Source organism: Acyrthosiphon pisum, chromosome A2 (assembly GCF_005508785.2).
Source record: "Acyrthosiphon pisum isolate AL4f chromosome A2, pea_aphid_22Mar2018_4r6ur, whole genome shotgun sequence".
Taxonomy (NCBI): Eukaryota; Metazoa; Arthropoda; class Insecta; order Hemiptera; family Aphididae; genus Acyrthosiphon; species Acyrthosiphon pisum.
Window position 1 is genome coordinate 90,424,568 of NC_042495.1, and position 19,229 is coordinate 90,443,796.

General features: G+C 31.2%; 2 protein-coding genes across 4 annotated transcripts; both read right to left on the minus strand.

Moving 5' to 3' along the window:
- Nucleotides 1–1,062: 1,062 nt before the first annotated feature.
- On the minus strand, nucleotides 1,063–8,148 carry LOC100167420. Of its 3 annotated transcripts, none has more exons than XM_029490782.1 (6): nucleotides 7,770–8,148; nucleotides 5,930–6,167; nucleotides 4,821–4,994; nucleotides 4,496–4,736; nucleotides 3,403–3,696; nucleotides 1,063–1,935 (listed from the first exon to the last, which is right to left on the minus strand). In XM_029490782.1, the coding sequence occupies exons 1-6, from the start codon at nucleotides 7,904–7,906 to the stop codon at nucleotides 1,721–1,723; spliced, it is 1,299 nt and encodes a 432-aa protein (XP_029346642.1). In that variant the 5' UTR covers nucleotides 7,907–8,148; the 3' UTR covers nucleotides 1,063–1,720. The 3 variants fall into 3 exon arrangements, with proteins under 3 accessions (XP_029346642.1, XP_008179413.1, XP_029346644.1); XM_008181191.3 differs by having other exon boundaries at nucleotides 5,930–6,209; nucleotides 7,770–8,147; XM_029490784.1 differs by having other exon boundaries at nucleotides 5,930–6,312; nucleotides 7,770–7,845.
- A 271-nt stretch (nucleotides 8,149–8,419) lies between these two features.
- LOC100165386 lies at nucleotides 8,420–14,981 on the minus strand. Its single transcript, XM_001948504.5, has 4 exons — nucleotides 14,842–14,981; nucleotides 11,748–12,058; nucleotides 11,307–11,412; nucleotides 8,420–10,666 (listed from the first exon to the last, which is right to left on the minus strand). The coding sequence occupies exons 1-4, from the start codon at nucleotides 14,964–14,966 to the stop codon at nucleotides 10,285–10,287; spliced, it is 924 nt and encodes a 307-aa protein (XP_001948539.2). The 5' UTR covers nucleotides 14,967–14,981; the 3' UTR covers nucleotides 8,420–10,284.
- Between the last annotated feature and the right edge of the window lie 4,248 nt (nucleotides 14,982–19,229).

Genomic DNA, 19,229 nt, shown 5'->3' on the forward strand with positions numbered 1-19,229 from the left:
TTATAAATTAATATTATTATAATATTATTATGCTTATGAGTCCAATATCCATGAATGTTATTTTATTTTTGTCGGCATAAAACAATAATTATTTTTCATACTTTTTACACAATTCTATAAAACGGGTATCAGCTAATGAGACCATCATCATTCATGGTGGCCGGCGGGTAGCAGGGATAGATGTTTTTGCTTTTGCTGTTATTAGTTGTTCTTACAATCTTACCTACTAACATGCCCATTACATATTTCTATTTTTGGGTTTCATCATTGTTTACGATGTAAAACTCCAGACTAACAATGAATATTAATAAATATTAAAATCATGGTATTATAATGCATATTACTAAACGTGTTTTCTATGTAATAGATGAAAAATAGAAAAAATAAAATAATAAAAATATTTTAAATTTTCAAATTTTTTTTTAGTTCATTTAAATAAATTATCTAGATAAGTACTCATAGATAACTAGAATTTTATCTAGATGAAGATAAAGATAACTGAGTAGAAAATTATCTAGATAAGATAAAAGATAAATAATTTTTATCTAGATAACTTATCTAGATATTTCCCAACACTGAAGAGGTGTTAAATTATTAGATTCATGATGTATTTTTTCAATTTTTTCAATTCTTTCTTTCCATTATAACAAAATTGTGGTAACGTGGTAATAATAGCTGATCGTTGTAGTTGCACTAGGTTTTATGAAACCCATACAATATCTTTAATCATCGTTACCTATCGACATGTCATTGCTGTGTAAATTAGATAATACGTCTCCCTAAAATATCTGTAGTACTTACTTTATCTAACGTGTAGATACTTAACGGTTGTTTTTTTTTATAGTTTAAGAAATCCTGATTTTTAACGACCGTACGAATATTCTATGTCCAAAACGACCTACCAATTTTCCGATAGTCGTCGCCGAGTTGACTGTCGGAAAATTGAGTCAGTTTGATCTGTGTAGGTAGGTGATAGGTACTATAATATGTACTAATATTATTAGTGTCAACTCGAGTAATATATGTGTAAAATAATTTGATAATAATTAAAAATCTCATTTATAAAATACAATAATCGTTTAATTTGTACACAAGTTATACGTACATCGTATAATAATAATAATAATAATAATAATACTTATATAATTATTTATGTATTAGGACTTTATATCGTATACATTTTGGAGTACTTATTGGAAAATCTTGTTTAATTACCCACGCTGGTCGTCTTTGCTATGATTATGCTTGCGTTATTAGGTATTACCGCGACGATATTTGTCAATATGTACGCACAGGTAGGTTATATTGCGGTATCAGCAAGGGCGCCCATTGGTGGGAGAGCAAGCGGGGCATGTCCCCCTAGAAAATAATAAAGTAACCAAAAAAAAAAAATGATGTATATGCTTTGAATTTATATTGCACTTATTTGCTTATTACTTATCACTTTCAATAGTGATTAAATACTTTCAATAGTGACAAAATAAAAATAAAAATAAAATTGAAGTTTATTTTCAAGCTTCCCGACATTCAAAAATCCTGCATAGGACTTCTCCACCACCATGACTTTTAAGAAATACCAACCTATTATAAATATGCTATAAATAGGTTTTGTAATATAGTTTAATTTTGTACCACCCCCCGAACCCCCCTGAATATTACCCTATGGGCGCCCTTAGGTACCAGCATATTATAACAATACAAATTATTTTATATTTAAATATTAAATTATGAATATAGATCGGTACACTCCAGTGCAACCGCACAGTCTAGCCTTGAGCGCCGGCAGTAACTTGGCTACGGATGTGAAGTCTTGTAGTAAATTGGCACATTCGCACATAAGCACGTACTGTTTGTCGCCGTTCGATTGCGACTTGTGTAACGTTATCCTCCTCAAACCGGCAGATTTCGGTAAATAATTGTAGATCATGCGTGCGCCTGAAACACGTCGTTCGGGCATTCAAACACACACGGTCAACAATATTTTAAGAGGACGCTACACGACCATTTGTTGTTTTCGTCTCACAAGTGCAGCGTAACATACCAAATTTACGCTCAGGAGAAAGCATTTAGCACCGTTAGCTTAAACATTGGAGTGGATTGATCTATTATGAAACTTGATGGTAAGAACATTATCTGTGTTTGTATGTGGGTTTTTTACGATACCTGTAGGTTGTAGCTTGTATAAATTTACGCTATATTATATACGCATAATTTACTAAAAAAATTGAACTATCGTAAAAATCCCACATACAAACACAGATAATGTTCTTATTATCAAGTTTCATAATAGGTCGATTGGCTGTAATTTTTAAACTAATTGAGTTAAACGTGATTTGCTGAGCGTAAATTAGCGATGTTATATATAGTCACATGTAAGATGGAGACAACAAATATCCGTGTATCGTCCTCTTAAGAGGATTAGAAGCGGTGATTTTCTGTCTTTGTCTTACACACGTGGAACATAGGAATTTCAACGAGTTATCATTACAACAATGAATGTACCGATTGATATAATGAAGCGATACGAATTCTAAAAACAGATTTGAATTTGTCACCAAGTCAATTTGAAATCAACTTTCCCAGATTTTTGATTTTATGATTTTAATTCCTCCAAAAATTTAAATATTCTATTTCCTTTTTTAGTACGATTTTTTTTAGGATTTAGGGGGATAAAATTTAAAATGTGGAAAAGTCGATCTCACGTAGACATGATAATAGAGTCAAATTTGTTTTTAAAATTCTTATCACTTCACTAGATCAATCGTTTGAATGAAAACTCGTCTAAATTCCTACGTTCCAAGTGTGTTAGACAAAGACAGAAAATCATCGCTTCCAATCCCCTTAAGAGGTTGTCAGCGCAATATATTTTGTTTTCTCTCTCTGCAGACCCACGCGATACATAGCTAAAATGCGTTCACCTACAATTATAGTATTTTATGTATTTTGAGTAATCTCTCAGTAAAATCACCTATTACAAACATTATAGAGAATAATAAGTTTGAGGATTTGACATATCGGTTTTATATTTTATTAATATTTGACTTTGTATTCGACTTTCAACATAAAAAGTTTTTTTTATAATTTTAAATTGTTTCGAGACAATAATGGTAATGTATCATACCCTCAAAAATATTATTCTCTATAATTTTTGTAACGGGTGATTTTATACTCCAAGATTACTCAAAAACATAAAAAAAATGAATTTGTATAAATACGTTTTGTGTATTATGATTGTGCGTGGGATAGAGAAAGAAAACAAACATTGCGCTGACATCCTCTTAAATCAAAATTATCCCCACACTCAAATGTTAGGTAGACGCGGATACAATTTTATTTTATTATTATTTATAATTATTATAATTATACGATATTACATATTAATATAAGGTATTGGTATAATACCTGTCCAATAAAGCCAGTGTTTCTCGAACTTTTCACTGTCGTCGCCGTCGAATACTTTGTACACCGATATGATGTAAGCGGTGTGCGTGCCCCTAGGCCTCTTCGACTGGCTCATCGGTGGGCACACGATGTTGGCCACTTCGGTGAACAAGTCGAACGTGTGATCGGTGGTGTGCTTGATGACCCGAGGGTCGAATTTTTTCAGAGTCGTGTTCCGAACGTTCACAGCCACTTCACGGGGATTGGACACCGAAGACTTATTCAGCACGTAATATGTAATGAACGGGAACACGGCTGGGTCGAGAATAAACAACGTTAAATTACTAATTAGCATAATAATATTAATATTGTTTATTTAATTTAACATAATTACGTATTATATACCTAGTAGGTACGGTAAATACATTTATGCATATTCGAGTTTTAATCTATATCCTAAAATAATAGGCAAGAAACGCATGATGAAAATATAGGTAGGTAGTAGGTACCTACTTTATGTATATAATAATTATTATGTACAATAATATTACTACCTATTGGTATATTGTGTTTTTTGTTTTTCAATTGAATGTACCTATTAAATCCCCAAGTAGATAATAGGTACCAATATAAGATTCTAAATTATAATATTATATATTATATTTACAAAGACTTATAGGTAAATATATTGTGTATATTTTATCACTGTTCTATAGCAATACGAATACCTATCTACTAAATATTTTATTTATTAAAGATTGGTCTGTCGAAACATTGTAAATAGAAACACGTAAGACAACAAAAGAAACAAAATTAATATTAATATACATATAGCTTTAAGTAATTTAATAGCTCAACAATTCTTTTAAATATATAGGATAAGATAAAAAGTTTAAAAAAATATAATTGGTAGTTTCTTGAAAAAAAAAACTATGAATTTATATTATTTGTTCAAACATGAAAAATATTGAGTTTCGACTATTTTATGGACGATTTCTGAAAGAAATAGAGAGTAATTAATAAGGATTATACAAGAACATCTGTGCGTATACACTTTTTGTGTATGAATAAATTAAGACATTTTTAGTTGACTGTCTAAGTGAATAAGTATTACCGTCTTTTTCTAAATTTGCCAGCAACATGCCCTCCGAAGCTACTTTTGTTGCTGCTATTTCTGTAAGCAGGGCACAAGCAGCTGCCGTTTGTCTGGCCATTGGATCCGACAAAGGAGATTCTAAAACAGGATCGATCGGTTCCAACGTGGTCATCATGTGAAACATGAGGCAAGTTTTCGGATCGTCTACTTCGACCATATTTAGAGCATTGGTTTTGTTTGGACTTGGCGTCGTGGGGAGCTAGAATAGCATATAAGCCATAAGTGACAACATATTTAAATTGCCGTTGAATTACTTATAATTTATAAGCAAAGCTGCACGTACGTTGACCCCGTCGGGTAGGAATCGGTCCAAATAAGCGATTGGTATGATGAAACAATCTTTGTCCATGTTGGCAATACTCGCCGAATCGACTTTTCTGACATGGAGCGTACTATGACCGTTTGTACCAGTGGGATTATTTAGTGTAGAATACGAACCATGGCGACCTCTGCAATTCTGAAAGTGGTAATTTGTAGACGGACATTTTTTTTTTGCGTACAAAATAATAACCATGAACGCGAATGTATAATATTTCTATTTTGATAAAAGAATGAGAAAATAAAGGAAACGAAAATTACCATCATAATCTAGACGAGTATAAGGAAAATACAGGGCAGACGTTCGCTTATTGAACCACCGTTTTAGTAGGTATAAGTATACTTATAGGAGCCATAACGACTGTTTATTTTTTTTGCGACGGACCGCCATTTGATTATGCAAATTATAACGTCGGAGTTATTTTATTAGAAAATCGAGTCGAATATATTATACTGTATATAAATCGTTGTATAAGCTTGGAGAAGCTTTCCAGTAGCATGAATTGATTATTTTTTCCTTAATATTATTTATAAGCATGAGTAAAAGATAATTGGAAATCACAAATTGATTAATATTTTGTGCCATCGCAATAAAAAAAATCACTAACATTCATGTTATATCAACAGTTTATTATAATTTTACATTATAATAATTGTAATGTACAAAATGTTTCGAAAAATTGTTTATACTGTAGTTTGAATGAGTGATATTAAATTTTGAGAGAAATATATTTAAGCCATATTATCGACTCCGTACTGCGAAATGCGAATGCAGGACAATCATATTATATATATAGTATAAAGTTATGAATCGGAAAAGTATCATAGTAGAATATTATATTTTGCGTTTTATTTTTCTGATATTATTAATAAGTATTAAGTACACATACAATTATGTATATAATTTAACGATAACATTTTCTATATATTTATAATGAAAAACAAGCAAAATATATGAACGTATATCGTGTATAAATTAATAACTGCAGTTCGAGTGGTGCTTTATCGCTTGAAAACCGTTTTTATAAAATGGCTTGCTGGCATCCTCTTAAATATAATAAACAAACGCCGAACCTTGTCAATTGGATTGTTGTTGACCGAGCTGCTACCTGCGCTCGCACTGGTCCCAGTGGCGTTTGTGAATTGTGGCGTGTTGGTGACGATCGTCTCGGCCTTCCCCGTGGATTGTTTCCTCCGGATCCACCGTATGAGTGGGACGGCCGAGGTGGGTTTGGGTTGTGCCAGCAAAGGTGGCCCGACGAAGTCTTCAAACTCCTGTGGGAAGTTTGCGTGACCCAGGAGTATGTGGGTCCTAAACGGACAAGTATGATCCGAGTCGATCATCATTGAACACCTGTATTGTCACAACATCAGCTTGGACGCGGACGGACAGTTGAAAAACACATCAAGTCCGGTCAGGGGCGTCCCTAGACCCATTTGAAGGGATGGAGGGGGGGCTATAAGTTTAAACTCAATATTTGCATATTATAGTATTTTTAATAGTTTTAAATTGCACATTGTTAAATATATATCTATTTTTATAAGTATATAATGTTTAAAAAGGATGTCGTGGTCGTAGCCGCTCGTGTCTCGTCTCTCTCTTACTAATGTATAACGATAACGCCATAACATACAACAAATTTTACGTTCAAAATAATCATTTTTACTCTGTGTCTCTGTTATCTTATTAATATTAAGTGGATTGACATTAAATTTAAGGCTAATAACATTATTTAGTATCCCGAATAGTCTTTTTTAAATTTAAATTTTAAAACAAGTTATGACCATTTTAGAACTGTATGTTTGCTGCACATTTTAAAATGCTCATAACTTCAAAATTAAAATATCAAATGGGATCCTAAAAAAGTAATTCATACCTACCTTATTATTTACGACGAGATAGAAATTTTGTATAGTTAGATTAATCATAATTAAAATTAACTTCCATTCATTTAATTTTAAATATTATCCAACCAAGATCGAGATATAATATACCTGATGGCTGATACGAACGTGAGCTAATATTTGCATTTTAAATACATAAAAGTGTGAAAACACCGTAATAAATTCAAATGTAAGATCATTGAACTGTTATGTGGCTTTGCCGAGGAGAAAATGAGAAACACAATTTTTATGTATATTATGAAATAGCTGCGCATTTACATTTAAATGTTAAACATTTAAAACAGAAATACCTATATAGGTATTTAATTTTTTAACTACTGGTACAGGCCCTAGTTGACGTTAAGACTTAATTTTCGGTGGGAAATTTGCGACTTATTGGATTAATTGTTTCGTCATTAATGCAAATTATTATTTCTTATTATTTATTGTTGAGAATATAATATATTGTATAGGTATTATTAACTATATTAAGTGTATATAGGTAGTACTTATAGCATTTTAAATTGATTGACTCCTTTACTAGATTAACAAATCGGAATTATACTATAGGTTTTTACATATTTGTAAAAATCGACACAAATTATTTTATTATTTAGATACTTAACCTGATGTAGGTAATTAGTATTTACTCAACTCGTATACAATTTATTGTCTATCTAATAAATCGAATCTAAAAGTACTGAAGATGTGTGATGACCGATAATAAAGAATAGTATTTTTATAATGATAATTATTATTGTTGCGTATTCATAGGAAGGTCAAATATTGAGTAATCATTGTTGTAATTATTATCTCGTCACTTAATAATTTTTGCTTATTATTCAATTTACTTCACGCCTAATTTGTCTCTAATCCTCTCGCAGGGTCGTGAAAAACCGGTTTCAACACCCTAACGGACAGATGTGTTAATATACTATTGTAATGTCGAGGGGTGAATCGTTGGGAACGTGGGACGGTAACCATAAAATATAATAATAATCCTTATCGATTACGGTCAACAGCTGCTAACCTGGATTCCCTGGTCCTCCGCACGGTTCCCAGTGCATTGGTGTTGCCGCTGGGCGTCCTCCTGCCCAGGCCACTGGAATAGCTCCTCTCCTTGGAGGAGCCTTCCGCCTGGAAATTCTTCCGGAAGAGTATGTTCATGTCGCGGGGGCGGGCTCCGCAAACGAATACCTATATGCAATGTATTACCTATTAATATTATTTCGCAATGAAACAGACTACGACGTGGAATAACGTCACGAATCCGTTTCGTGCAGTGATGGGACGGTATCGCGTTTTTGTGTATTCATTTTATATTGTCGGGTGTTCACTTTACGCACGTCAGCAGACAACTGCGTGCGTCTGTAACCGATGTGTGTGTGGCTTAGTCTATAGTGAGTAGTATCTGTCGTAGGATAGTTTCTATTTATAGACGTTGGCGCCCTTTGTGGGAAGAACCCTTGCCAATTTACCCGCGTATAATAACGAATACACGGTTACGAAATTGACGATTTGCATTCGATTCCGCGGGTGTAACACGAATATTGTTATATTATTATATTATATACAATAATGTATTAATGTTTCCGACGACGTGGTACACCGCACTCGTAGGAGAAATATATAAAAATAACTCGTAACGTAAACGATAGGCATCTCATCCACACGCGTTTATTTTTTTTAGCACGGAATAAGCTTTATTTCATAATAATTTCGTATTTCACAGCCGACGCGGTCGTTTCAAACATTTGCCGTTTTTTTTTTTAGTTTTTTACTTTAGACCAACACAGATATACTTTACTGAGTATTAATGCTTTTTATTGCATTCATCTAGGTACATACAATTTAATCTTATGCGTATAAAACTATTAGTTTTCATTTTAAGTATATCAAAATTTATACACGATAATATAATTTACGAAAAAAATAAACAAACAAATAAACGAATAAAACATCAACAAAAACAATATAACAGCTAGATTATAGCATACATAATTAAAACAAAAATTACAAGTGACATTCTTAAATAATAATATAATATGAAATAATGTCTTAGATAACTTGGGTGAAAACCATAAGCACGTTAAAGTATTGACAATCTGTATAAAAAAATATTTCAGTCATTGCAGGTAGGTTAGGGAGCGTCGTAGGTACCTATTCGAAATCTTAGTTCACAGCTACATTCTATACGATAAATCTCCCCGGCTGTTTTCCATCATAAAGTGTATACAACAGGTCAACGGTTATTAAATTGGGCCATTGTAGTAGTGGCTTATAATAATTGTTCGACTAAAAGTAGGTGCTTAATTTAAGGACTAGACGGTTTGGTCGCAACATCAATATTGAAACTTGAAAAGAACAAAAAAAAACAAAAAACCACCATTGGTTACGAAATGTTAAGGTAATTTTTTACCATGCGAATTCGCAAAGACGTATTAAGCCGAACACTGTTCGAAAATGAAACATCAATTTCGGTGTTTACATTCCACCCTACGTCGTATAAAGTATTATATTATAATGGGAGTTACTGGTGTGTAAAACTAAAAAAAAATAACGTCGTTCAATTTTGAACACGGCACAATAAGGCGTATGCTGATTTATGTATCTTGCAATGCGTTTCTTCTTATTGTCATGTTTACCGTGCCGAGTGATCATTCCGAACGATTGAATTCGTCGAAAACAGAAAAGTTTGTTGATAAAATATAAGAAAAAAAAAAAATAACTATTCGAGTTTTGGGGGGGATGTAGCGAGATGCATTTAGATTCACGCGATATATAAGTAAGCCTTATCTATACATAATAATATTATACAGCGAGTGTATAATATCATGCACATTATGTACTACATTTTGCCTATAAAATATCATATATACTCTATAAATATAACGACGGTACGCGAGTAGAGCGTCAAGGAATTGCATTTTCTTCTGTCAAATGTACAGGTAACCTATCGCACACGTAATAATTGTCAAATAAACAAGATTCGGGGTAACCGGAGCATAATATCATGTTATAATATATTATCTACGTCATGACGTACCTATAATATTATATTATAATGTGAATACGACGACTTCCGCGACTTTAATAAAATTTTGGACGACACCAGAGACGTCTCGGTTCGGCGACGGCTTTGGGAAACGGCGACTGTCACCAAAATGCGTTAACGGAATAATAATAATATATCATTACATTTACATAATAATATTATTAATATCGTCGGTGGCCTCCGGCGGGATTTCTAAAATGCAGTAAAACAGTAACTTCAGTAAGACGGAAACCCCGGCGACGCGGACAATTTCTTTGGTCTCGATTCAATTGATACACAATGTGAACGCGAACCCCGTCAAGTCGGAAAAAATTGTAAAATTGGACGGTCCCAGGCGATTCCGTCTTAGAGAGGTTTTACTGTATCGTTATTATTATTATTATTATTATTATTATTATTATTACACTCGTAGCGCGCGCACGATATCGTATTGATCGATATTATAACGATCGTCGGCGACCGCGTGACCGCCGCCGTTCACCGGGGCGGATCACGGCGATTCCAGATCCGAAATCCGGCGAATCGATCTGTACAGGTTCAGCGGCGGCATGTTGGGATGCTCGATGCGCGTGGGCGACGACACGTGTGGTCTGATGGTCTGGTACTCGGGCATGGCGCGGCGGATGGTGGTGATCTGCTGGTATTCGTGTTGCTGCTCGTACGGATAGTAGGCGCCGTTCTCGAAGTTCGGGTTGGCGATCGTCTGCGGATGGTGGTGCACGGGTCGCCGGGTCGTGGCCGCGGTCGTGTCGATGTTGCCAGTGGGCGACAGCGTGGCCCAAAACGTCTTCGGCGATATGTCGATCGTGTCGTACAGTGGCGGGCTCTTTTTCGGCTCCGGGCTGAAGTCCGATTTGCTCCAACGTTTCTTACTGCGGACAAAACGCATATTGGTATATTCGGTATGTCTCATCGATCATTTTAAAATTAGCTTATATTATTATCCTTAACCAAAGAATGAATGGTATGTCGATAATGTGTGTATATTGTATAGGTTAGATTGGATTAGGTAACCTAACCTCACCTATGTGATGATACATTTTTGTTCAAAAATTATAAGTAACTATTGAGTATACGTATTTGAGATTGTCTCGAATCGCGTGTTATATAGTGCTATTAATTATTATTGTACCCAAATAAAAGGATGTTTAAGTGTATAGAATACAGCCATTATTGTTCGTTGAGCTCGGGTCTATTTTAGGTAATAATGGTAATAATGTCTAAAAACGAATCGATATATAGGCATATTATAGGTATTATTTGAAATGATAATAAATAATGCACTAGCATCGTAAATTAATAAGAATAATAAATAAGTAATACAAATTAAAACTATAGTGTAGTACACGATTATATTGTAAAAAATATGTTCTTTTGGTTTTTGTACTGGCAGTATAATTTGTGTACGTACATAATATATGGATTATACTAAGATAAATCTATTTCGATCTCGTCAACACGCGTTTAGTCAAGTGTCAAACACAATAACGCATATTATTTTGTAGTACTCACTCTCTCAGCCGGACGACTACCACTAGTATAACTGTTCCGATCAGCATCACTCCGAGCAAGCACGTGGACAGCAGCATCCACCAGGAGTACGTCTCGATAATAGGTCCTGGAAAGAGTTTTCGTTATAGTTTGTGTGAGTGTACACTGTACATCGTTGACTGACTTATCGAGATTAATATTTAAAAATTCTTGTAGGTACTTTTTGGCCACCTCGATGGTAGACAAAAAGAAAGTGGTATCATACCGATTACCAAAGACGGTATACGTTTTGTGCATAGATATACGAAATCGGAAATAATAACAATACGACTACGTTTCAAAATAATATTTAAAACCAAACATAATAATATATATTACTATATAGAAATCAAATCCTAAAAATTGTTCAGGGCGAGTGTCACGTGCACGTCACACGTCGCATAAATATAATATATTATGTACCTTGTTGCGGCAACTCGATAAATCCCACCCCTTGATCGGTATCGCACATGGCTTTGCAGGGTTTGCCAGGTTCCAGTTCATTGGTTTCCATCAACATCTCCTTGTTCGGTGAGTTCGATTCGTTGCTGCCCGACTGATCATTCAAGACGGCTGCTAAAAACGACGGCATCGGAGGTGGTGGCATGTCCAGTATAGACGGCGGCGGCCCTAGATCTCCGCACTCGCGGCCGGTCGCGTCCATGCAAGCGGCCACCGTGGCCACGCACAGGCCTGATCCGATCAAGTAAATCTTCATGATGACGCGGCGTGTTCTGTTAATAATAGACGAACGAAGTTAGTAATTAATTCCTTGTGGAAAAAGAAAAACTCGAGCAATATAGGTAGGTAAGTACCGGCATAGCATTTAAAATAGTTTTATTACATTAACGTTTTTTCAGGCCGATTCGAGTGCAAAAATGATATATTTTTATATATCTATCGTAATTCATTTGTTGTACGATAGAGGAATAACAATGAATAATAATTTAAAATGTTGTCATAATTCTTTCCGTTGTTCTATTTTAACCGTGAATTCGTTCAACTTTTATCATTTATTTTATGTCAAAACCATATTTATATTCATGTGGCAAAAAAATATTCCAACTCTATTAACTTTTAAAATAAAATATATATTTTTATATTTCATATAGTCTATTACTATATTCTCCCTTAGGTTGTGGGTTTATTTTACAATTTTGGAAATGCATGGAATAATTTTCAATAAGTCTGAAATAGAACGTTGGAAAAATATTTTAGTTTTGCTTGTAGACTGTAGTCATAATACACTATACCACAAAGATGGTAAATTCCATTATATCAAACGGTTGCTTTAGGCATTTTTGAAGTAGTGGTTGATGTGAAACTCTATTTATCAACTTGCCGTGACAGTCTACAATGTATAGACTCTACATCATTTTGAAATTGTGTTTCCCTTCGGAGCACATTTCTTAAAACGGAAATTACACATATATGTCTAATAATATTGTGTACTATCTACCGAAATGACTATTGAAAAATGAGGTTGCGAGGGTGAAACAATCGATCGGCTTACAGTGGGGGAGATGATTGACAGTTTTTGATTACTATTGTACATTGGTGACGTCATTTTGAAAAGTAACAACGAAAAAAAAATAATAAACATTTAATGCCAAAAAGTTTTAGAGATTGAAGTGTATCGTGTATGTATTTACAATTTGGATTCGTTTAATTAGAAAAAAAACCGTTATTATTATAGTTTTCTAATTTCTACATAGGTACTGGCAATTAATTAAATCTGTACATTTCATAATTCATCATAACCAAAATCATAGTATTTAATTTCACAAAAAAAATACTTTTATTAATGTATAATAATATAGTAGCCCGCACTAAGTATACAATTTAATGTGGTATAACCATTTAACTTAGATTACCTACCCAATATAGTTTAGTTATAATCATGTAAATTGGTGTAATTAATTTAATTAAATATTGATATTAAAATCATCAAAAAACCTATACAAAATAAATAATACCATTAGAATGCTGTAAACTTGTGAGTTGTGACTATGAATATTATGTCAGTCTATTATAACATTACAATTTACAATTATTTAAGGCTAATTACCAAACATAAAAATACATTTATTGATTATTGACAGTTGTTAGTGGAGAATTTAGATTATATCTATATATAAAACTTCGTATCAAAATTAAAACAAATCTCAAGAAAACAAGTACTTACAAATCGTTATTATGTTTTTATGTATAAATAATAAATATCATAACCACAATAACAACATATTATATTTGAGCGTTTGCATACTAATTTGATACCATAGATAGGTACGTATTAATGTATTATAATATTAATAACAGTAATTATTAGTACCTATTTATATAAATATTGATATGATAATTAATAATAATTTTATTATAATCAAAAGTTGATCTAGGAAATAGGAATGACAAAAGGGTCATCCAGGCAATAACTTTTAAAATGAAATGTATCAATTATAAATTATTACAAAATAGTTACCCCCTCATTTTTGGTCAATTATATTATAGAAATAATTTTTTACCTATCAAATATAAATATCATACATCATCATTCATATTTTTTAAAGTATTAAAATGAATATCATTCTGTATACCTAATCATTAAATGATTTATACATTTTTGTTTCTTAACCTATATTAATTATGAAATAAAAACTCTTTAATTTTGTAAAAAAATTAGATTGGAAGGTTTAAATAAATAAATAATAGGACAAATATTTAATAATAAGTAATGATAAAAAATATTCTACAATATTATTACAATTATAGTAAACATAATTTAAAATAATTATTATAGATGATAAGGTATTGATTAGGAGGTACCTACATAAATTATATTATAATATCTTATATATAAATTTATTATTCAGAAAAAATTTATCAAAACGAACAATAATAATACTAAACTACAAAAATATTAGGTAGATATAATACTTTTGTAAGAAAATAACTTATATTTTACATAAAAATAGGCATCTAACACTAAACAGTTATTCTTAACTACATCATACTAAAATACATTTTTGAAATGTTCAACTCCATAAAACGGAACAAATGGGTTGTTAGTTATTCAGTTTAGCATTAGTACCTACCTACTTAATACTTTGTGTTATTTATAAATATATTAAACATTTTACATTCATACTTGGAGAAATATTTAATAGATCAATACCTACTTCGTAACAGGATTATTGTATTAATTGCTCTGAATGGTTTAAAATCGTTGATTATGATAATAAGTTAGTACTAAATAATATCAGGCATAGGTTAACCTATTGAAAATAACTAAAATGAAATATAACTGCATGGTGTTTCGACAGTGTTACTGTTGGTGTCCATTGTTGTTTGTTGTTTTTATATCTAAGACTGATAACGATTCGTGCAATAATGTAATAGTGCTACCTATTTATTCGTTGAAAAGCGACGGAAATATGTCTGACTTAAAAATAATGTTAAGGACCATTAAATGTACGCATTCGTATTAAAATATAATAACAATAATAATATAATAACTTACATGTAATGTGACGTCTTTGTGGCTCGGCGACGGTCTGAGTGGATGGAAAGGCAGCCACGGGGCAGATGCGCAAAATCGGCTTTCCCGACCCTTTTATCGATCTCCCCGCTCCGCCGTCGCCCCATATCCGGTCACCCTGGTTACCGCGTAAAAATACGAGGGAACTCGTTTCAGGGTGGTAGGGAGAGGGCGTCTTTTCTAATGACTCTGTTGGGGTTTAAAAAAGACTTTGGTAACTTTCTGTTCTGTCACTGTGTCTACTGGTTTGCAGTAGTCATTTATTCACCTATATATACAAACATTCTTCTGAATGGCGGAGGCGGAGAGTAGAAGAGACGGACGGAAAATGTATTAACAACACTCTAGATTGAGACTTTAACTCGAGGTCATTTATTATTTGGTGTTGTCTGTCATCAACAATAAAACGTAAATGATTCCACGCACCTATATAGTATATATAAAACTAGCTAAAAAGTCAAGAAAACTCATAAACCAAATAGTAACTGAGGATAATATATATTATTATTATGGCATTTTAGCATCGTTGTAGATAATATAAGACGAATCATTCTTCGCGATGTGTCCAACAGTAAAATACTTAAACAATACACAGTAAATGATATAGGTACGCTCCATGGCCCACGCGTTTTACACAGTTCTATTGTGTAAGTACCTACCTATATAATATATTATATAAATAGACTTATATATATATATATATATATACTTTATCGTTTCTGAATGATATTAAATACAAAATAATATATAGTACGAAATAATGTTGACAGTTAAAATAACACGGTACATGTAAATGGTACATGGTTACACTGGACTAAGTTTCATTAAAATAGATTAGGTATATTATCCTAAGATGTACCATATGAAAAGAAATAAAAAATACACTTAGATCTTAATTATATCGACTTAATAACGTAGATAATTAGGCATATAAATTATTTTTTAGAACTATTGATTTTACTATAATAATATCTATAATATTATATGAATTTTAATTTATATTAGTAAGTAAGAAATACAAAGTACCTACATCAATAATTCAGATTTTAAATTGAAAAAAATAACTAACATTTTAAAATTATATAAGCCGTACTGAAGTGGAGTTAATGAGCCGTTATGATTTATATAACACTAGAACATAAAAAATAAACTCGTTTTATAAATTGCTCATACTGATTATTACTATTTAAATTAATTGTTACAGAAAACAAATTCACTGCTGACTAAATAATTAATGGTAAAATATCTAAAAATGTTATTCTTTTTACCTCGTTTCATTTGGGTTTTACATCTCGCACTAAAGTTATTTTCATATAAAAATTACTTTTATCAATTAAAAAACTGTACTAAGCCTATTGCCCTTAATATTTCGTTTTAATTGCACCATAAATAATGACAATTCTTAATATTAAACAAATCTTTAGGTGTCATGTTTTTTCGGTTTACTAACCGATGTAGTATTGTAGTATTATAACAACTATAGGTATAGTAGAAGACAGAAGTCCAACGACAAAAAATTGTATTATAATATTTAATGAAAGAACTTCATCAATAGCTTATCGGACATAATGATTTGTTGTGTTGGTTATGGGGGGTAAGTACTTAAATGTTAATATATTTATAAAAATATAAAACGATAATGCCATTATTGTGTGCTCGTATTGTTATTTAAACGCCCTTTAGGGGGAGAGCTTATTAATTAGAAATTAATGATTTGTTAATAATTTGTAACGATATTGTTGATAAAGGTTAAAAATAAAAATATAATATGGTAAAATTTATTATAGATTGTCCCTAGAATATATTTTTAAAAAGCTGTATACCTACCTAATATAATTATTTATATAACCAACTTTTTAGTAAAGCCTCGTCGGGCACCTTACCTAACTTTTCATACACATTAAGTGTTATATTGCTTTAAAGTTTAAATTAAAGATACATTTTTTTTGAATCCCATAAAATATTAATTATGAATTTATGAATATACTAGATAAGTTTAATCGGAAAATAATGGTATGAAATAGTTTACTTCATAATGTACATTGTCATGTTTGAGCTCTAAGTACTAATTTAACTTTCATAATTAATACTAAAAAATAAACAGTAAGAGCATTATCTTTTCTTTAACAAAAATTAAAATCCTAAAATAACTTGTATATTTATATTTAATACAAAATATAATAATGGCTTTAAAGAAAGAAACATTTTTGGATATTTTCCAAATTCTGAAATGAAATTATAATTTAACTTGTCCATCTATAATATACCTACTCTATAATCGCTATTCCATATAAGAATTAAAAATCTTTAATTCACGATTTATAAAATATAAATTAATATAAAATTGTTATAGGAATATTTTCTTGTGGTCTTTCGTGTACACCACTCATATGTCTTATTATTTGATATTATTACTGTTTCTTAAAAGTATTAAGTTATAGTTCAAGAGTTATAACGATATTAACTACACAGATGTCTCAAATCACAGTGTTTGAAGTACATCAATCACCGCACTAAATAGGTACCAAACATATATATGAACATTATGAGCATATACTTTATTAATATATAAGTACATGTGAATTGGCCATATTGCTTTCAAGTACCCACCAGAAAATGTAATTTAAATTGTAATTTCAATGTATGTTATTTGAATAATATCTACACAGTATACATATTTATATTTGCTAGGTAGTCTTATTGATTATAAGTAATGACAAGGTCAAAATTAATTTAAAATTCTATCATCCCGCATTAGATATTTAACTTCAACAGATAGTTAACTTGCAATACTTGATACTCCTTATCTAAATATGAATATATTATTATCTAAGGTAAAATATTTATATACCTACCTAATAAAAAGTATAATCGTATAATGTAGTCGTGTAGGCATATAAAGAGTGTACTTATTACAGTATTTGTTTTGAACATACCAGCTTACTTACTGTTATCTGAAAATAATTTAAATGTATTGGGATGATTACCGATTATTATTTAATAACCAAAAGTTTAAAGGTTTTATTGTTTACCCATATAATATTATATTATAACTTAAAATTAATTATTTTATGGCCATTATCTATATAAAGTTTAATATTTATCTACATATTATTAACTACATGTTTTTTTTCTACCTAAGTATAAATTATAATAAATTGTAAATAGTTCTAATGATTACGTTTTTTAAATAAAGAAAAAACTCATCGTGAATAATGCCAACAAATATTTGTAATGTTATAACACTAAAGTAGGTAATCATTTTTAATTGCTTATGATTTCCAAAAAAAATAAAAACAAATATTATTTTTTTTTTCATGATTGTATTAAAATTGAGTTGACTTTGATTAATTATTTTTTGATTACAAAAATAGCAGTGTTGTACGTTTTGTGTTTATATTTTTGGTCAGTTTATCTTCATCGTGATTTTCATTATTATTATACTGTTCAAATACATTTGTATCTCCATTAGGCCATACGACGTCGGGACTTGAATCTAGTACAGCTGCTGTTGTTGATTGATCAACTGTTTGTTCGGCGTTTTGTGTAGCTAGATGCACGGGAGGGGGGGATAGTTCTCTAAACACTAAAACCCAACACTATCTATTTCAGTTATCCACTCTACCACACAGATAGGTTTAGGTGTATAATATATGGTATGCAAAAGCCGTAGGTGCCTATTGAAAGCATTATCTTGGCGTTTACGCAAAACAATATAGCAACTCACGTTTATTCGGTAGCGAATGCACCCTTACCTTAAGTTGGGAAAAATTGCATTTATTTTAAACAAAGTCTGCGTTCCAATTATATAAGTATCAGAATTTACAAGTATCAGTGAAAATTAAATTAAAATAAGACCGGAAACATATTTGCATACTGCATAGTGGCCATGATGTTATTAATTTATCTTTATCATAACAAATCATTTCCTTCCTCCATTCCGTACTGACGTAAGACAAAGAAAAAAAATGGTTTTTGTTTACGAATTAATATTATATTATTATATTGTTAACGCTGTACCAGTACTGCAATAATGGAATATTTTAGTATTTAATCATTTTATTTTTTAGTGAATACATAATTTATTTCTGACATATTTTGTTCATGAATGTATAGTTCATGATTTTGAAGACAAGTAATTTGATTTTGAGGTTTTTCCTCGTATATTCAAACAAGTAATAGATAAAAATAAATAAAATCCATTAAATATTAAAATGCATTCATTCCACTCAATACTTATTTCCTTTGAAGTCTCCAATGCATTTCATTATATGTTGATTAAATTGAAAACACTAATATTTCCTTAATAAAGTTGTTTTTTTACTTCTATGATCCTGTATAAGCCTGTATGTATATAACTAATAATTATT